Raw genomic sequence first — 21,322 nt, forward strand, 5'->3', positions numbered from 1 at the left:
TATAGGAGAAAGTGGCCACGCTCCAGATGCTTTCTGCTAAATTTCAATGGTGTATACATACAACAGTCCTTTGTCCTTTCCAATTAATTTTGTAGCAGCTTGAGAGTTGAAATTAATTCCGCCAACAATTCTGCGCTTGGCGTTTGGCATGCTTTCTGCTGTTCCGACCGAAAATTAACCCTCGCTCGCGTTCGCGTTTCGACAGAAATTAACATGGGACAAAAGGACCACAGCACGACGACGGGGCCGGACGCGTCCCGTGTGCCTTTCAAAATCGATCCACTCCTCTGACAGAGCAAATATTTACTGTTCCACCTCACAGGAGGGCCATTGGCTCAAATTTATTCAACTGCTCTGCTCTGCTCGCATTACAATCATGATACAAGCTAATGTGGCGAGGCAAATGACCTGTTTCTATATATTAAATATTCAATTTTTCCCGTGCGAAAGTTTAACTAGAATGAATTATTCAAAAATTGTGAGGAACTCATGAATTTAATCTCGATTGCGAATCAATAGTTAATTTTGGAGAACGATTACCGATGACGTCACAGGCTGCGTGTGGAGACTTATGAGTATGCTCTCTCCTAATTGGAGTTTGACAAGAGCGTGCTGAAGAATCGGGTCGTCCAATGTTTGCTTGATTACTCGCTCTCTCTCTCTCTCGCTCTCGGCGGGTCATTAAAGCCACTCGTGCACCTCTCTAACGAGATTAGCAGCACAAATTTGAAACACAAAGTATTACAAGTTTCGCAGGCGCATCACTTTGTTGCGGCGCGCACAGATTGAGAGGCAGCGACCAACTTTGGCAGAAAACTTGCAGATAAGAGATGCCGGCGAATCGACGAGAGGCCTCTTTGGATTGCAAAAGGGGAAAATTTGATTAAAAATCTGTGGCTTTTTTTATAACATTTTATTAACGGTTCTTGATATTCCTGCGGGATGTGATTAAATTGAGTGTACTTGAACTGGATACCACAGGGGGCCAAATTTACGCGACGCGCAGATATGGCATCTGGGGAAATGAAATCGACCGTTAGATGGTACATCAGGCTAATGGAAATGCAACAAAATACGCGGAAATTATATTATTAGGTCGGCACGCCTCTTTTTCGACGCTTCTGAATGGCCGCTGGACCGTCTGCTGATTGGCCGCCATTATTTCGACGCCATATTAAATTCTGACCGGCGGGAAAACCAACACAGATCGCAATCTGGCTCCCGGTGGGAATTACGACTGCGCAGAAGGTTTTGATTTGGGTCACGCATGCGCAGAAGTTAGTTTCAGCCTCCCTGTGAGATTTAGAAGAGATTTAAACATACTGCGCATGCTTAAGATGCGCACAAGTTTACTGCGCAGCTTGAAAGTGGAGGAACATTCAAATAGTTGTAAATTTTGACGCCATATTTACTTCTGACTGGCGGGAACCAACTAAGATTGCAACTCAAAGGTAAAAGGATTTTCACAAAAATTTATTTTAAAAACAAATTATGCAACCCGTTGGTTACATGTGTCAAGCAGGTTGCCTACTCTTTCGACCGTATCTGTTTTAATAATAATAACAGTTCGTGGTAAAATAGGAAGAGTGACATAACTTTCAATCACGAATTTAAATTCATTATTTATAAAAAGAGAAAAAATGGAGGGACTCGTTTTCTTATTAGATTAACAGGCACACATTACTTCCAGCCATTCCAACCAATTACAGACCTGCTGAAAAGCTCGAATCAATTTTGCTGAAGCAAAAAACTGCACGGCGGGCTTATTTCGCAACATTTTTCATCCGGCTGACATCTTCTTTTCCATTTTGCGAGCGGCAATTTCGCGATCAAAGGCGTGCGAGCGAGCGCGTAGAAATAATCAATGCGACGCGTGTGATATAAATCAGCCGAGGCTTTTTCACCTCTTTGTACACCTCGCTCGCTCGCTCTCTCTGCTTTTCTCGCTCGCGCGTCTGCCCCGCAGTCATACACGGCGAAGCGGGCTTGTTTTTCCTCTCGAACACTGAAAGAAACCTGTTAGCTTCCTCATCTCGTCGGTCGTCGCCGTCGCGCCGCTCCATTTCTTATTCTTTTTCAGCCTTTCAGACGCGAAAGGAGAGTTGCTCTCTCTCTCTCTCTCTCTCTCGCTCACTCTGCGCGCCGTGTGTGCTATAATTCAACACATCCACACACTCACAGGGGGAAAAGATGCTTTTTGCAGCTCCACGTGCAAAAGACGAGACAAAGGAAGAAGGCGCGCGTTCGCTCGCCCCTCGATTTTTTGCTCACGGCGTAATGAGGAAATGGAGCAACACTTTCGTACTCAACGACAGAAATGTGTCAAAGGAGGCAGTCGGTTTTCACCTTCGCTTTCGCTGGCGTCGCGGGACTCAAAGCAACACAGAAATTCTAAAAATAGAGGCCTGCATGTGGAGGAAATTATATTATTTCATGGCACCGAGGACCGGGTTGCGATCTGTGTTGGTTCCCAACGGTCAGAAGCCAATATGGCGTCGAAATAATGGAGGTCAATCCAGTCAGCCAATCAGAGGCGTCGAAAAAGAGGCGTGCCGACCTAATAATTTCATTCCCGCGTATTTTTTTACATTTCCATTGGCCTGATGTGCAATCTAACGGTTGAGTCGCCAATTACCGAGCTAATCAGCTGTTAGGAAAGAAATAACAACAAAAATATTCATTTTCATGATAAATTTCAGTGAGAATGTGCAATGAACCATAATTTAAAAATCAAAATTAGTAATTAAAAATGCACTTTTACCGTTTAGTAATAAAATCCGCAGTTTATATGCATTTCAAATTTTTTTGGATCAGTTTTTCGCAATTTCAATTGAAAAGGCAGCTTTTGTGCAAATATAAAATCAAATTTTACCCAAAATTTTAGAACATACCTCTCTTACTTCGCCGCAGGAAAGGTAAAAAATGGCTGCCTTTCTTTTCAGAGGGCTGCAAGAAAATCTGCAGCTTACTAAGGATTATCATAAGAGCACGTAACAAAACTCCGCTGGCAAAAAATTGTGCTTGGTCGACTAAAAAGCGCTCTCAACGCTGCAGCAGCAGCAGCAGATTAGTAATAAAAAGGAAACAAACAAGGCTTTCTCATTCGAACTTGTTGCGTTGGCTACAAAGGAACAAAAAAAAAAACGCGTGGCAGCCGCAGTCGTGACGCATTTTCGGCTACACAGATTCGTGTTTAAATGTTCACCTTGGCAAGAAAAGCGGTTGAAGCCGTATTGGGAATCATTACGAACGTGCTCTATGGCAGAAATTGTGAAAGCCGCGTCATTAAAAAGCTGAATAGGAGATTCGGTGTAAAGGAAAACTCTTGAATGATGCTTTTCAAACCACAGGAAGAAAGAACAATTGATTTAAGAGTATTTTCCAATGCAGAATTTGCTATTTTTGCTCTTTGAAAATAACTCTCGGCTCTTCAGAAAGATGGAAAATCTGGAGGTAACCATTTTTGAGGTTAAAATAGAGTCCATTGACAAAATTTTGCATTGTTGACTTTATATGAAGTAGTTGAGTAGGCGAGTAAGTAGTCGGAGTCGCGTCCCAAAATAAAAATTAAACTTGTAATGAATCAGAAAACGCGGTGAATGTAAAAAAAACCTTGACAGGAGCACGCGAAATAAATGCAAACTAAATTATTCGGCTGTGTTAGGTGAATTCAAATCACAAAAATTAAATAAAAATGCTATTTATAAGAAATTAACATTTTTTGCTAAAAACCAATCAGAAATTTGATTCATGCTGTGCCATTCGTTAGTTTTCATTCACTGGAAACGTAATAAATAGAGACAAAACTTTTCTAAAAACACCCAACGAACTGAAAAGCGCGCTGCAAAATCGAAAAAAAATAATTATCGATAAAACGCGTTGAAAAGTTGGCAAAAAATGTAAATCAGAGTTGCAAAATAGCGGTTGGTAATTAACGGCATGGCATTATTTGCAGTCTGCAAAAGCGAAAAAAGCGCGAGTAAAATGAATTTTCACACGCACGCACGCATACCGGATGACTAATCCCCAGCTGACCGCTTTTTGCGAAACAGTCGCGCTGCTCGCGCCCGAACACCTATTCTAAAACTGCTGTAATAATTTTATTACGGCGGCGAAAACAAAGGTAGAAGGGGTTGGGCACACGCACATACACACACGTGCACGCGGGCAAAAGCCAATAAATTCGCGCCGGGTTAATTATTGCCTCATGAATATGAAAAAGAAGAGGCGCGCTCCTGAATATATTCAGCGCACACGCAACGTGAAAATGTTATATGCAACGACCAACGAAAGAGCACGTTTGCTGGAGCAGAGAAAAGGTGGTGCGGTGCGGCTTCGTGTTTATCGATCGTACATTTCAAAGGTAGATTTAATTTCCTCCATTTCCGGAATACAAATATTACATCACAAGGAAAATTCGATGATTTTTATACGGCCTCGGCCTGTATTTTGCCAGCTTACAAAACGCAGTCCATAAATTTATTTTAAATATTTTCACGCAGCCTGTTATCCTGGAAAACCGTTAGAAAAGTTTATTTAAACTTACCAGGGTGTAAAAAAATATTTGAAATGGCCAAAATGAAGCTTGATTATATGAAAAATATCTCAGACAGAAATTAAAACTCTACCACAAGCCGTTACATTTCTGCATTCCTATTAAGGAGCTGCGCAGTAAACTTGTGCGCATCTTAAGCATGCGCAGTATGTTCAAATCGCTTCTTGATCTCACATGGAGGCTGAAAATCATCTCTGCGCATGCATGACCCAATTTAAAACCTTCTGCGCAGTCGTAATTCCCACCGGGAGCCAGATTGCGATCTGTGTTGGTTTCCCGCCGGTCAGAAGTCAATATGGCGACGAAAAATGGGCGTGCCGACCGAATAATTTCATTCACGCGCATTTTGTTCAATTTCCGTTAGCCTGATGTGCCATCTAACGGTTGATTCGCCAATTATACTGGGCTAATCAGCTGTTTGTATAGAAAAAACAACAAAAACATTCATTTTTCTGAAGGTATTTTCACGATAAATTTTATTTTACGATTGAAACTTTCCCGCCAAACTATACCAGACGCAATTTGTCCTGAAAAAACGAAAGAAATATTTATTTTATAAAATTCTCCGTTCTGGTAACCTTAATTCAGCTCAAATCTGGCTTTTATTTCGGAGAATTCGAGGAATCTACTCCAGCTAGGTTTCTGGCTACTTGGGGTTTCGGCTTAAAGAACAACAAGAAAAAATGCGTTAGCTGCATTCTTTTTCCACTTGGGAATTGCGGGAAAACGACCAAATTCCGGTGTGTTTCTCTTTTTGCGTCTGTGCCGCCGGGCAAAGTAGCAAAGTAGTTGGGCTGCGGTGGCAACGCAACGCAGCACAAATCCTGGCCGAAATTCCGATCCGATTTAACAAAGGGACGAAGGTGTTGGTGTTGCCCCATAGGCCGGGATTGTCTTGCGAGAGGCGAGGAATGCAACCAGCCAACCAGCTAGCATTCCCACGCCGCTTGCTCTGCAAACTGTCCTTGGTCCTTGGTCCTCGGCTCGGCTCGCGCGCGCGATGCCCACAAGGGAGCCGGCCGGCCGGATGAGCAAGAAAGAAGCCCCGAGCAGACCCAATTCCCCGCTCTAATATTTTGCGTGGGCCGGAAACAAGGCCGCATTTCGCCGCGTCCCGCCGGTAGAATTTTTCATCATTGCGCCGAGAGCAGAAGCAGGCGCGTGTTAAATAAAGCTCCAGCCCATGCAGATGCTGCACGGCCGACGCTCTTTCGCCGGTGAAATTCAATTTTGCACGGCAGCACGTACTACACCCAGACGCTTGCTTTGTTATTTTGCACAAAATTGCTGCGTTGAAACTGACCCGAGCTGACTGGAATATATTCTTAAGGAAAGGACAAGAGACGCGATGTTCCCTTTTTTGGGGAGGGGGGTTAAAATCCTGTTTTAAACGAAATTTTCATAGATGAAATGTCACGGGTGAATGGAGAACTAATTTGGTAAGATTAAAAAAACTCGATTAAGTTTAAATGAGATTTACAAGACTTTTTTAAGGGTGGAATTTTGCTTTTTTTTAAACATCTTCTGACTTCCGCAGGCCATATCTCCAGTCTAGAGCAAAAATTAGACAAACCCCACGACAAATCATCGCAAAATTTATCTGGGATCATTTTAAGACCAAATACGAGCCGATCCGATCAAAATTCTAGGAGAAGATAGATTTTGAACTTTGCAAAACGCGATTTTTGCACTCTTTATCATGGGAAAGAAATTTCGCGGTTTTTTCCAAACAGAGAAAAATTGAAGGGTCTTATAAACTTCATAGCATGCGCAAGACCACCGCCGGTCCGGAAACTGATTTTCAGATTTTTCTCGTCCATAGAAAAATTAATTCTTTTCGGTTTTTTCCGCTTCACTCAACGCGTGATGTTCCCAGGCGAAAATGGTTTTATTTTTATTAAAATTCGGCCGTTCGTCCGATCATCAACCACGACCCCTCATCGGACAGCTCTTGGACGTGGCTTTGACCTGGCATGCCCTAACAACCTTTTTCAGGGTACCCCGCACCCTGAGATCCGCTCCCAGGCCGGTTTTTAATGATTTTTCATTAATTTCGAGCACATTTGGCGATTCACGGTTTTTCACCTTTGCCTTTCACCGATCTTCCTCAGGTCGCGCGACCTGACTTCAAGCCCCGGCTCCAATTTAATAATTAGAATTGCAAAATCCACTCACCATCAAACTCGTCTTGACGTCTATTCAATTAAAAGGCCCGCATGTGCACATTACCGGAAATTAGCCTGAGAAATTGGGTCGTGGGTTGTTATTCACTAGACGTTGATAATTAACTTTTTCTGGCCGGAAATAGCTTTCAAACACAAACAACAACCAAGCCGTAAAGAGAAAGAAGACAAAGGATTTATATTTCTATCCTGTCGTCTTGTTTAAAGACAGGAAAAACGGTAAATACAATAAGTCTCTACTCCGTTAGAATGAAAATTAATATTTTTATCTAATTAATTCTTATATTTGAACAAAAGAGATACGTTTTCCTCAATTTATGGCAAATGAACTATCATACTAAACCGAGCTTATCCTACTAAAAAAACTTTCAAATCGATACTTAAAAACCGTTTGTTTCAAAAATAAAAATATCACATTTTTTTTTTAATTTTGGGATCTTTACACTTCCAAATCTCAGGTTTTAAGAATCATAATTGCAAAAACTACCTACTGTTAGACTCGTCTCAACTTCCTCTGAGCAGCTGATGGGTTTAGGGGGTGCATAAACCCACCCTCTTTTATCCCCATTGCTTCAATTTTTATGAAAAGATTTCACCGCTCCTTGCGCCGCTCACTGTTCCATTTTTAAAGCTGTATGGCAACTTAGGGGTGGAGATAAAACACCCCTAAACCCTATAGCTACTCAGAGAATGTTGGGATAAGTCCAACGATGGGTAGTTTTTGCAATTCTGATTCTTAGAACTCGAGATTTGGAGGTACAAAAAACCCAGAAAACACGAAAAAATAGGAATTTTTCAAATTTTGTTATTTTTGCACTGCTAAATTTTCGGTATTAAATTTACTTAAAAATATTTAAAAATTTTAAATTCCCATCTAAATTACCACCCCATCCCTTCTTCAAAACTAACAATGCCAAATATTTTAAAATTAAAGGAAATTAATACAAATAAATGAATCCATCACCTTTTCGGACCAATTCTTTTTGGACTTTTCGCAGCCTCCCAAAAAAGCGACAGCCGCAGTGCTAATAAGAAAAAGTTTGCAACAATCCAGCACTAACTGCGTGTGTCCTACAATGAAAAAAAGGAGAAAAAAAGCGTTGGTGGCATGTGTCTGCGCGGAATGAAACGAAACGACAGACAAATTTTGCGGGCAATCCCCAATTTCCTGCTTTCGGCGCGCGCGGGAGCAAGATTGCCGGGGATGCGGCCGGCCAGCATCTTATTCGGGCGCGTTTACGAGCCAATAAACGGCCACTAATGCGAAGCAGGCGGCACCGCCTCATAAACACCCCGTCTTACGAGGGTGCATGGCATGTACAGGGAAATTCGCCGGCGGCAAGGCGAGGCGACGTCGTCGTCTCCGCCGGCCGGCCGGACGAGCAGAGCAGCGCAGGGTAATGAAATCTGGCACAAAACGCCGGCTAATTTGGCGCGCGCGCTTTACGAGCAGACTTTCTTTCTTTCGCGCTTTTTTGAATACGTGCTCGAAATAGGAGAGTGCCTTTTTAGTGCCCTTGTTCATTTCTCGCTTGCTAACCCTTGCCGTTGGCGTCTTTTTGTGTGTTGCAGAAAGCAGTGCGGAGGACACGGCAAATGCGACGACCAGGTGTGCGCCTGCGACCCTTGTTGGCAGGGACGCGCCTGCGACACTTACGGTAAGAAAATAAATATTCACTCATTTATAATTAAGTGCAATAAAGAGAGCAGGCTGCTTTTTTGGCCCTATGATAAATCCCCTCTAAAAGCGCTCTAAATAAAATTCTTAGGCACCAATAGAAAGATGAAAATTTGCTTTTTAACATATGTCAGAATAAAAAATTAAATATTAAAAGATTTAGAGAGAAATCGGCGAATTAATTTTATGCTATTTCGCGCGAGAAGGCGAGAAGGTCTGGTCACGTGACGCGCGCTGATTGGTTGCTGGTCACGCCCATTTTTTCAGTCAACATGGCAACAAAAATTCTTGAGATCGTTGAAATTGCGCTAAGCTCAACAAACACGACAATTTTCACTGTTGAATTAATTGTTGCACTTTCTTGCAAGGAAATTTGAGTTTGTTTGTTGAACTATACGCAATTTCCGGCAATTTCAACCAAGAATTTTTGCTGTTGTGTTGTTGACTGAAGAAGTGGGCGGGACCAGCAACCAATCAGCGCGCTCGCCCGCGTCACGTGACAACATGAAATGAATTCGCTGATTTCTCAGTCAGAAACTATTCCAAAAACTATTGTGCTCTCACAATCAGTATGAAGTGGCACTGATTGTGAATAAATTAATGAAATACCCCTTTTGATCATCAAATTGCAAACCCGTTTTAATGATCATCAATGGTATCGTCGTTTGATCGAATTCGAACTGAAATTAAATCGCTCTCGGAAACGTTGTTAAAGTGGGCGTTCAATAGAGTATCAATTACCGTTTGTCCGCGATCGCAATTAATTGAAATATATTGGAAATCAGTTGCTGGCCTGTGCGGCGACAACTTCATGCACAACAAGGCTTAGTTAATATTGCAACATTCTGCAGACGGCTTTGCATACAGCCTGCTCACTTTCCCAACGGGGTAGTTAATGCAAACAAATGCTGCGCCGCATGACACCTCATCACGCGACACTTTCATTCATGAAAATTGATGTCGCCGGCGCGCGTTTCGCCCTCTGTGCACCGCAGCTGATAAAATAATGCAAAGTGATGCGCCGTCGCAGCCGTCAGCCGTTCGGTTTTGTCATTTCCGCTCGGGATTAAAATTAATGGTCTCCGCGCGGAAAGCCCGGCCTCCGACGCCCGACGCCCAAGGAGCATTGAAAATATTTGCACAAGAAGTTGCGCGCCTCGCAAATTACGCACCGGCGTGTTTGCTCGGACGGGCGGACTTGTTGGCTTTTCATCATCAGCCGACACTCTTTCACACGTCAACCGTGCTGACACTTGGCGGTCCACACCGCGATCTAAAAACGTTTTTCAAGTGAAATTTATAGCAGTGGCAAGGGAAACTTTTTGGCGGGAAATGGAAAATCCTCGTCCAGAGAGAGTTCTAATGTAACAGAATTGAAAATTGAATTAATTTCAGCTGCAAATGTGTTGTTTTTAAAATAATTTTAAAAAAAATATGACATTTTTTGATCTTTTGGGTTTTTTGCACTTCCAAATCTCGGGTTCTAAGCATCAGAATTGCATAAACTACCCACCGTTAGACTCGTCTTAACCTTTTCTAAGCAGCTAATGGGTTTAGGGGGTGAATAAACCCACCCCCTTTCATCCCCATTGCTTCAATTTTGATAAAAAGTGACTACCGTCCCTGGCGCCGCTCAATGTTGCATCTTTAAAGCTGAATGGCAACTTAGGGGTGGAGAGAAAACACCCCTAAATCATTTAGCTATCAGAAAAAGTTAAGACAATTCCAACGGTGGTTAGTTTTTGCAATTTTGACAACTACAACCGGAGATTTGGAATTACAAAGATCCTTAAAAACACGAAAAAAAGGGAATTTTTTCGAATTTCGTGATTTTTGCAACTCCAAATCTTGGGTTCTAAGCATCAGAATTGCAAAAACTACCCACCGTTAGACTCGTCTCAACCTCCACTAGGCAACTAAAGTGTTTAGGGGGTGTTTACCCTCATCCCCTTTCAACCCCATTGCTATAATTTCGATAGAAAATTTTTATCATGCTTCCACAGGCATTTAATATTTTGCCTTTTTCTGAATTTCAAGTGTTTATTTTCTCAGAATAAGCTAAAACTAATAATTTAGACCCTTATTTTATTGCGTTTTTATTCCCTCATAAGAACGCTACTAAACTTCAGATATAATAATGAAATAAAAATGTCTTTTTCCTTCCTCAGTTGACGTCCACCAGCCGCGTTTCCTGGTCAACAACTTCTATATCATTGTCAACAAAAGTTTTGCCGGTGAGTATATATATATATTCTATTTTTGCCTCTCTCTGTCTGTCCAAAACTTTGCGACCATAAATCCACGTTTTTCAAAGCATGAACTGTATATATATTTAATTGCCTCTGCAAATCCGCGAGTTTGATTGACTCGTGAAAAATTAAAAAGAGTGCAAACGTGACAAGGGCAAAAGCATCAAATTGGCTTATATCGACTGACTGCGCTAGTTTTGACACAATGTCAATCAGTCGTGAGATCAGCAAACACTCCATTTGCTTTTGTGTATTATTCAAACTTGATTCGCGGCTTTTGCATTTCAAAATAATCCCGGGGTGTCAAAGTGTCACACGCAATCGTCAAGTATTTTGTTGACTTCTCGATTGAAAAGTTTAACAAATTGTTGGAAATTATGACTATTTTTTTACAGAAATGAACGTACAAGAAAATCGATATAAGTCCTCCCTATGAAAGGAAAATCCTTTTCTGATTCAGACAGTCAGTCCCTGGGGAGGTCGCTGAAGTAAAAACCACTCACAGAGTCGTCATTTCTTGAATTATTAAAGCAAGGGGATTCTGAGATTCTCTTGGCTGAAAGACTATAGTGACAGATGATGCCAGAGGATGCTGTCCCCAACTGCTTCTTGCGCAAACCTTAATTTAATATTGATTCAGCTCGATAGTTGGAACGGTATCGCCTTTCACGCAGAAATAGATTTGGTTTGTTTGTTTGTTGAAGTTTTGCAGAAAATTACGTTGAGCTTTTCGTTTCAATTTAATTGCCATATAAATGAAAACTTCTCAGGTTGCTTCTCCAAGTTTGTTGAGGCTGTGGGCTGATACTCCATAATCAATTAAATCTAGGCGTTTCCTTGCAAATTGAAGACTGTCTCCTTACTTGAAATCGGATTTTATTTAAAAACAAAGAGTTTTCCCGCCAAAAGAATTGAATGTTAAATGCCTCTTGTAAGACGCTTGCCATCAAACTACCGAATTTTGATGCTAAAGAGTTGATTCATCGATTTGTAATCGCAGAAATTCACCAAAAGTCTATTAAAACCGATTTAAAAGACGGAAATCAGAAAATTCTTTGCTGGACGCTGATTGGCCGACGCAACACGCTTGTCAACAGCTCCCGCGGTTGCCCAGCAACAGCTTACTTTCGTTGTGAATTGCGCGGGAGATGCTGACATGCGCGTTGTCAGCCAATCAGCGCCGAGAATTCTTCCAGCAAAAAATTCTTGATGATTTCCTTCTTTTCTTTCGCAATTAAATCGGTTTAACGCAACTTTTAACTGTTTCTGTGGCTATAAATCAATAAACCAACTCTTTAGCTGCAATTAGACGCCAAACAATGCGTGAATTCATCCCTTAGGATTTATTTGAAGCCAAAATTACCTAAGTGGCAGCGTAAATTGTTAGAATAAATTGTTTATTGATCCAACAATGATTAAATAATTTTTAATTTTCTCGATCCACTTTAATTCAACACAACAATTCAATTACATCTGCAAAAACTATACAATTTTATTATAAAAAAAAGAATTGAATTTATTTTACTGGATCAGCCCTTTTGAGATGAAAAATCAATTATTTTATTTCCCATCCCTTGCGTACGTTTTCCTCCCTTTTTGCTCGTCCGTTCAAGAAGCAAAACAGGAAGCGCCGAGCAGAGACATGCCTCACGGAAAAGTCTTTTGAAGGAGAGCGAACTGCCGTTGTCAGCCGATCCGGCTTTGGGGCTGCGCGCGTGATGACGCCGCATATACACGCGAAAATACACATAATCTGCTGGCTGAGCCGCGTGCAAGCAATTTCTCGCTCGCTCGCCCGCCGCTTCACTTTTCGCTCAGCGGCGGCGGCGGCGGCGGTGGTGGAGGCGGCGGCGGAAAGCGGCTTTTATTTGGCCCGAAAACAAAAGCTGCGTGCAAAGTGCAGAGGAAATAAGAGACTGCGCGAGCGGTGTTCATTTCCCGGGCTGCTCATTAAATGTCGCCTCCGTCATTAAGCAACTCGCTGCCGCGGGATTCGGTCGAAAGGATTAAACCAAGCAAGCAAGCGCCCGCTCTCCTCGAGCATCCTTTCACCTGGATTTCCTGCCGTTTTCGTAATTGACACGTTAAGGCCACGCAGTTGGCTTTCACCCAGAGGGGAGACATCATTTTCTGGACCGAAATTAAGGAAAATGTAAAGCCGAAGTGAATGTCTGAAGCATATTAAAAAATAGCAGGCTGAAAATATCAGAGTGGTGTTATTTTAAATTTCCGAGTTTTTCCATTTAAAAAAATGACATTTTTCGATTTTTTTGGGTTTTTTGCACTTTCAAATCTCGGCTTTTAAGTATCACAATTGCAAAAACTAACCATCGTTAGACTCGTCTCAACTTCCTCTGAGCAGCTGATGAGTTTAGGGGGTGCATAAACCCACCCCCTTTCATCCCCATAGCTTCAATTTTGATAAAAAGCGATCACCGTCCCTGGCGCCGCTCAGTGTTGCAACTTTAAAGTTGTATGGCAGCTTAGGGGTGGAGATAAAACACCCCTAAACCCTTTAGCTACTCAGAAAAAGTTAAGACGAGTCCATTGATGGGTAGTTTTTGCAATTCTAACGATTAGAACCGGTGATTTGGATTTTCAAAAATCCCAAAAAACATGAAAAATAGGAATTTTTTAATTTCGTTCTTTTTGCAACCTCCAAATCTCGGGTTTTAAGCATCAGAATTGCAAAAACTACCCACCAATGGACTCGTCTCAACCCTCACTAACCATTAAAAGTGTTAAGGGGGTGCTTACCCCCATCTCCTTTCAACCCCTTTGAAAAAGTTCGGTACTAAAATTTTTTAGCAGACTTAAAAAAATTTTAAACTATCGAAATTGTCAATTAAATTCAAATTAATAAACAAATCCAGAGTTATAAAATGATTTTCTGGAAAAAACCTTTTCTAACTGTATATTTCCAGAAATTCGCACTCAAAGTCAATCAATGTTCCCTCAGGCTCCGTTTTCCGCGCCGAAGCGACGGACGACGACCTCGGGATGACGTGCCCCCTGCACGGCCCTGGCGAAGGGACGACCTGCCCGTGCGCCACGACCCGGTTCAAGATGCTGCACGGCGCCGACTCGACGCTGTTCAACGTGGACAACGAGACGGGCGACGTCTTTTTGGCCGAGGGCGCGACCCTGCAGGCCGGACGCCAGTACCACTTCACGCTGCAAGCACAGGGTGAGTGCACAATCATTTATTTATATTTTTCAGATGCACATTTTCACCTCTCTGTTCGCGCTTTTATTTCCATTTCCAGAGCTGCTTTCTGCTCGATTGAAACACATTTTCCTTGAATGCGTAAAATGGCAGTCAGTTGTTCCGCATCGATTGCTGTTTCTGCGTGCACTCAACAGCAATATATAAAATTTCCATGCGTGGTGCTGAAAACAAACACGACCGCGTAAAAGCATCGGGCGCGCGTATGCCACTCATATTTCATTATTCGTAAAAGTAGCGCTGAGTGTTTTGCTGAAATAAAAAAAACTTGCATTGTCGTTTCAACACAAAACGCGTCCGATTCAATTGGCGCTGGAAAGCTGGTCCGATTTTAAATAATTCAGGGCTGCCGGCTTGCCGGCCGGCCGGTCGAACTCGGAGAGTTGGCATTTTAAATAATGCGTTGGCTGACGCTGGAATTAGATTAGCGGCACGTGCTCTCCGGTCTCCGGCCGACTGCCTTTGCCGCCGCCGCCGCCGCCGCGGACGGCCTGATTGCACCTAGCTGGAAAAGCAGCCGGCGCGAGAGCAGGTGAGCCGGAAAAGCCTTGGCTTTCATCTCGCTGCTGCAAAAGCGCCCTGCGTGCGTGCGCCCTGATTGCAATTTGCACGCCGCGCCTTGCATTCTTTATTAGTCAGCTGCCGCCGCGATTTAAAAAAGGAAAAATAGCACTCACCCCTTTCGAAAGCGCAGCTTAATTAACCATTTTAGACTTCTGACTTTTTTCACTCGCGGAAATTGAATATGGAAATTGAGGAGGTTATTCTCGTCCAATTTGTGTCCGAGGGGGTAGTTTGGGGTTGATTTCTTATAAATTTAAGAGAGTTGTGATTCGTAAAAAAATTTCTAAAAATGATTTTTCTCGATACTTCAATGCATAGGGGTGAAGGGGGAAGAGGGTTTATCACCCTTAAAACCTATCAGCTTCCTAGGGGAGATTAAGACGAGTTGGACGGTGGGTAATTTTTACAATTCTGACTGTTAGAACCCCAGATTAAGCGTTCGAAATATGACCAAAAAATGAAATTTTCACTTTGTTTGCCAACATTTAAACCACCAAATCTTGGGTTGTAGTTGACAGAATTACAAAAACTGCACATCATTTGACTCGTATTAACCTCCCCTAGATAGCCAACGGGTTTTAGGGTTGTTTGGGGTGGATTATAAATAATTTAAGAGACTTGTGATTTGTGAACAAGTTTGCTGAAATAGATTTTATCGTAACTTCAAAGCACGGGGTGGAAGGGGGATGAGGGTTGATCACCCCCAAAGCCCTTTGGCTATCTAGGGGAGGTTGAGATAAGTTAAACGGTGTGTAGTTTAAGCAATTCTGATTATTAGAACCCGAGATTTGGAGGTGACAAAATTGGAAAAAATGCCACAATTTGTGCTAAAAAAAGCCAATAAGTGGAGAAAAAAAATGTTTCGGGACGTTCAATCGATCTAAAATTATGTCTAGAACTAGGTCATGTTTCAAAGGAAAACATCTAGGGAAACTAAGAAGATTTTCTTTTGAAACTTCCAAATTAAGCATTTTCCTGGACAAAATATTCATAAAATTTTCTGTCTCGAAATTTCTTGTCTGTATATAAATTTTAGGAAAAATACGGTATGAATTTCCCTGCAGGTAACGTAATCTTCGCCAAGGAATCTTCAAACGAAAATGCCGAAAATTGTCGCCTGGCAGGGCAGATCGAGTCAAACGAGTAGGGAGCAAATTTCACAAAGTGAAAAGTTGACTGCCGCTCGTTTTGCCTGCCCGGCTTTAATTTTGAACGACAACAAACTGGCTGTGAGCCGGCGGCGTATGAAAAAAAAAACGCTGGAAAACCTGCGCACACTTGAGCTTTGGCGGGAGCCGTGTCAAACGCAGCGAGGCAGCCGCACGATATTAAAATATTTAGCCGCTGACACGAGACCTGCCGCTGCTTTTTCCACCTCGCCGCCCTGCTAATTCATTTTAATTAGGGCCCCAGCAGCCGGCGATGCCCGTGTAGTGCGCGCGTGGCGCAAATTTACGCCGGAAGTGTCTTTGTGCAGCCAATGAAAGACACGGCTGAAATTGTTAACCTCCCTTCACCCTTGTTGCCGCTAATAAAGCTGCTGTTTGTGAAATTCAGACACGTCTCACTTTTCTCATCATCAAAATTGTGTGTAAGTTAACTTTATATGATGTGTTTAAATTTGTCTGGAGTGTGGATTTAAATTCTTGTACCCATTTTAAACGGACTCTAAACCCCTTCAGCTGATCAGGGGAGGTCAAGACGAATAATATGGTGGGTAGTTTAGGCAATTCTGATGGTTAGAACCAGATATTTGGAGTTTAAAATGTTTGAAAAACACGAAAAACTTTAATTTACTGATTTTTGGGTTTTGTTAATTTTCAAAAATCTAAATCTCAGGTTCTAATTATCAGAATTGCCTAAACTACCCAACGTTAGACTCGTCTTAATCTTCTCTGACCAGCTGAAGGGTTTAGGGGGTGCTAACCATCCACCCATTTCAACCCTCTGCTAAAAATATTTAATAAAAATGTATTCGAAAACATTTTTCTCAGTTTTAAAAATATTTTCGCGATTGGGGGTGGAATTTAGGCACTCTTTAAACCCTTTAGATGGAAAGGGGAGGTTGAGATGAGTCTAACGGTGGTTAGTTTTTGCAATTCTGATGGTTAGAACTTGAGATTTGGAGTTGCAAAACTCCCCAAAAAACACGAAAAATCGACATATTCGTATTTTCGTGTTTTGCAAACATTTTAAACTCCAAATCTCTGGTTCTAACCATCAGAATTGCAAAAACTAGCCACCGTTAGACTCGTCTTAATCGTCCCTTGCCAGCTAAGGGGGTTGGTTACCCTTAAAATATATTTAATTCAACCCCTTTGATAAAATTGTAAAGAACGATTTTTTTTTATTATTTTTCTTATTTTTAAAATCTACCATGGGGTTGAAACAGATAAGGGTACCTACCCCTAAACACTTCAGGTAGTCAGGGGAGGTTGCGACGAGTCTAATGGTGGTTAGTTTTGGCAATTCTGTTGGTTAGAACCAGAGATTTGGAGTTTCAAAAATTAAAAAAAAATAGAAAAAGCCGAAAAATGGGCGTTTTTGTAAAGTTGAAGGGGAATTTCTCGAAAACTACTTTGAAAATTTCAATAAAGTTCACGAATGTCACGGGGCATCTTTTAAGCACATTTTAAAAATTCAAAATCCTGAGATTAGTTCCAAAATTTAATTAAAAAACTTATTGAGGTCTCATAGTTTTCCAAAATTGTACCGTAAAAAGTAACGACTGATTTCTGTTGTAAATTTAATTAAGTCTGCTTGGCGAATTTAGTCCTCAGACCCGTGAAATTCCTGATTTCTTGTGTATAATAATAAAAAAAGATCTGCTAAGCTATATTTAAAATAGAAAAGTGAGTTTTCCGTTGGTAGCGGATTGTGCCGTGCCGCTGTGCGCACTCATTTTAAGCAGTAAAAACAATTTCCTTGGCATTCAGCCTTCAGCCTACACACTCAGTCCACTCTATTCTTTTGCGCGTGTTGTTTTCCTTTCTTGACGTGAGCTGCGTACTTTTTGCGTCAAACCGAATGAAAAGGGGATTTGCAAATGCGTGTGCTCACTCGCAAAAGGCTCATCGGATTAAAAGGGTCCGCCAGCGTTGTCGCTGTGTAACGAAAGCGCTGTGCCGCCCGCCACTGGGCATGAAAAAGTGAACGAGAAAAAAAATCGAATTCGCTCTCGGTTAATTTCGTTTTGAAGCGCGGACGAGATTCGCGCAAAAATATAACTGGCTGCCGGCGGACACGCCGCATACAAGCGCGCGCATAATTGCTAATTATTTTTGCTCTGCCGGCTAGAGGCTGCTGATTAGTCAGGTGGACGCGAAATTTGCACTTTGAATGTACTCGCTACTCGCCGGCCAGACATTAAAGGGGATGTGCATCAAAGTCTGCTTGAAAAATTATTTATGCTAATCAGTCGAGAGGAGATCGAGGGAGCGAGCAAAAATTATTGCGTCGCTGATGGACCGTTTGGGATTAGTTTTAAATTTTTAATGAAGGCTTTCACATAAAATTTGCAGTTCTTTAATTTTTCATCATGAGAGTAGGGATATTTTTTACACAACCATCATTCCAACTCAAAGGGAGATTAAAATTGTAACTTTTCACCTTGTCGATGACCCTTGATTAATCCGGCAGCATTTCTGCGAAATTTTGATCGCAACACTCTTTTCATGGTAGAAAATATGAGTTTTGTAAAATGGGTTGATGGCTCTGGGAGGCTAGAAGCCACATTTGGATTTTTGGGGTCTCCATTTCTGTTGTCAGTGTCCCGGAAGTGTTTAAATTACGCTTTTCTGCACAAAAATAAACGCACGTGGGAAGGGGTGAGTAATAGGGGTTGAATTGGATGGCGCCCTTAAATCCCGGAAGGTGGTGTGCTGTTTTTTTTTACAATTGTGACGAGATTTTTAGTGTAGAGTTCGAGATTTGGTGCATCCGTCTCGACAAAAAAACTTTGTGCACCCGAATCTCGGGTTGTAGTGGTCCTATTTACAAAAATTAAATACCATTTGACTCGCCTTGAAGTGAACTAAGTAACTAAATTAGTTTAAAGAAGACAATTACTCGTCAACGTCGTGCTAAAGTTGTTGAAACGGACGAAAAATGCTAAATTTCACGTTTTTGAGGGGGTTAAAAGGGGGTTGGGGGTTTGTGGGTCTCACACCCCTTTAGTGCACTTGGGGATGTTGAGACGAGTGTAACGGTATGCGGTTTTTTAAATTCGGATGATTATAAGTCAAAATTTAGATTTTTTACCACCCTTAAAAAATGGTTTCGAAGTTTAATTTTTTTATTAAAAAAATGAGGCAATACACCATTAAAAATTTTAACGTTTCAAACCTAATTTTTTGTGCTCTACAAAATGGCTATGAAAAAAATTTAAAATTTTGATATAATTAGATGACAGTCCTAGTAATTAGACAGTGCTAACTTTGCAGCCCTTTTTTCAAAAATTTACATCGCTACTTAGCTCAATTTTGGCTTCAAATTAATCCTAAGGGATGATTTCTTGCATTGGCACCAAATTATTTCCAGGATTTTGCAGTATCAACCCTCTCTAACTGTGATAAATTTTATTCTTAATTAAAAAATAAATAAATTTTGGTCTTCGTGGACTATTGGCTGTTTATTTTTGTTTCCTCCCGACGAAATTCCAGATGATCTTGGTCTCAAACGAAGCGAGCCAACCAACCAACCGCTTCTAGTGCTACAGATCCAATTGTGCACACAAGTGCCAGTGCGGTGATGCAGAAGATTAATTGCGTACTTGTGCCACATTTACTAGTTCATAATGGGCGGGGGAGGCAATATCAGCCCGAGATTGCCGTAATAACGCGCGTCCTCATTCAGCACATAACTCGAGTTGGCACTCTCTCCCTGCTCTCTCTCTCTGTCTCTCTTGGCGAAACCAGCTCTGCAATAATAAACAGCATCCGGTGGCACGCGCATGCATTATTCCGTGTGCTCTCGCTTCTCTGTTTTCCTCGAGAGTTATTCGCGCCGTCGCTTGCCGTCTGCCGGCTCATTCATTACCGACGCAAAATGCATGCTCCCGCAGGAAATATGAATGTCTGTGTACACACCCTCTTTTCAATTTGGAAAATTGCATTCGCGCGCCGAGGTGCAAGAGCTATAGATAGTAAGCCTCCGCCACGACACAAAGACACGTCGGTCTGTGTACGTTGCACCAGACGTGCACACAAACCGTCAATGAAAAAATTGAAATGGAAAGGCAAACTTTTTATCAGAGCTGTAGAATGAGGTTAGAAAAGAATTGGCCTATAAAACAGTTGAGAAAACTCCAACTTTCCGAATTATGTGGGCTTTGCGGGCGGTCAAAGGTCAAAATCTTCATAACTTTGCTCAGGGTGGGCCTAGAACAAAAAATAAAAAACCGTTTAACTCGTCTCAATAAGGCAAACAACTTTTATGTTGACCTCAAAGTGGTAGGTCAAAGATCAAGGACGTAAATATTGAATTTTGGAATTTAAACTCAAATTTGAAAATGAATTTATCGAAATTTTTAATATTTCTCATAGCCATTTTGTAGAGGACAAAAAATTAAGTTAAAAACGTTAACATTTGGAATGATTTTGTGTCTCATTTTTTTAATAAAAAATTAAAACTTCGAAAAACCTTGTTTTTTTTGTTTTTTAAGGTAGGTAAAAACTCAAAATCTTGAATTCTAATCATCCGATTTAAAAAAAACCGCATACCGATAGACTCCTCTCAACGTCCCCAAGTGCACTGAAGGGGTGTGAGACCCACCAACCCCCAACCCCCTTTTTCAACCCCCCAAAAACGTGAAATTTACCTTTTTTCGTCGGTTTCGACACTTTAGCACGACGTTGACGAGTAATTGTCATCTTCAAACCAATTCAGTTACTTATTTCACTTCAAGACAAGTCAAACGGTACTTAATTTTTGTAAATAGGACCACTACAACCCGAGATTCAGGTGCACAAAGTTTTTTATCGAGACGGATGCAATAAAATGCTTGAATCTCGAACTTTACACGAAAAATATCGTTGTAATTATAAAATAAACAGCACACCGCTCAACTTGCCCTTATCCCTTTCGGGATTTAAGGGTGCCAGTTGAATTTTAAAATTATTTGAATTTATACGACGGAAAAAAATGTGATAGTATCGTACAAAATTTTCAAAATCTTTATTTTTTCTTGTCCTTCTTGATTTAGATAATAGATAGCATTGGTAATGCAAAATCCCGGAGAATCCTGATTGCCGATGCATCAAATCATCCCTTAGCCAAAATTGAGATAAGTAGCAGTGCAAATGTATTTAGAAAAGTGGCTGCAAAAATTAAAAAAGGTTCAGAACTGTCTTCTTATTTTATTTTCCCTGAAAGATTTAATTCTCTGTTGGACACATCTCGACGACGAGGAATCAAAATTTGTCAAGAAAATGTACGCGAATGTTGCAGAAAATATGAATTTTGACACTTTTTACTCTTGCAAGTTGAAGAACGAATTGTGTATTGATCAACTGCTTATTGCGTCCAACAATTTAAATAATTTTCAATTGTCTCCTTGAATCAAAATCCACTTTAAAAGGAATTTCCCGTTTTTCTTGCAGGTTTGAAAGTGTCCGGCCTGGACAACAAGGTCGGCCGCGATTTGATGCGAGCCATTGTCTACGTTCGCCCGGAAGCGTCCAAGCAAAGACTCGCCCTTGATCCTCTAAGCCAGCCACTGATCTTGAGGAAGAAACGAGAGGTGAGTTGTCTTCTAAATTCTTCCCGCTGATAATAAAAAAAAATCCTTAAATTTGAAAGTGGTAATTAAAAGCCAACACAGTTCCCTTTTCAGCAAAATAAATCTTTAATCATGAACATTCTTCTTTA

The 21,322-nt window shown here is 41.3% G+C and overlaps 1 protein-coding gene across 2 annotated transcripts in view; it reads left to right on the top strand.

Moving 5' to 3' along the window:
* Positions 1 to 21,322, top strand: part of LOC135939156 (uncharacterized) — a 131,936-nt gene that overhangs the window by 76,291 nt on the left and 34,323 nt on the right. For both annotated transcript variants that reach the window (XM_065483383.1, XM_065483382.1), the window contains 4 exons: positions 8,311 to 8,396; positions 10,585 to 10,650; positions 13,625 to 13,852; positions 21,055 to 21,194. In XM_065483383.1, the coding sequence (XP_065339455.1) occupies positions 8,311 to 8,396; positions 10,585 to 10,650; positions 13,625 to 13,852; positions 21,055 to 21,194 (520 nt within the window). The remainder of the gene's footprint in view (positions 1 to 8,310; positions 8,397 to 10,584; positions 10,651 to 13,624; positions 13,853 to 21,054; positions 21,195 to 21,322) is intronic.

This window comes from Cloeon dipterum, chromosome 3 (assembly GCF_949628265.1).
Source record: "Cloeon dipterum chromosome 3, ieCloDipt1.1, whole genome shotgun sequence".
Lineage (NCBI taxonomy): Eukaryota > Metazoa > Arthropoda > Insecta > Ephemeroptera > Baetidae > Cloeon > Cloeon dipterum.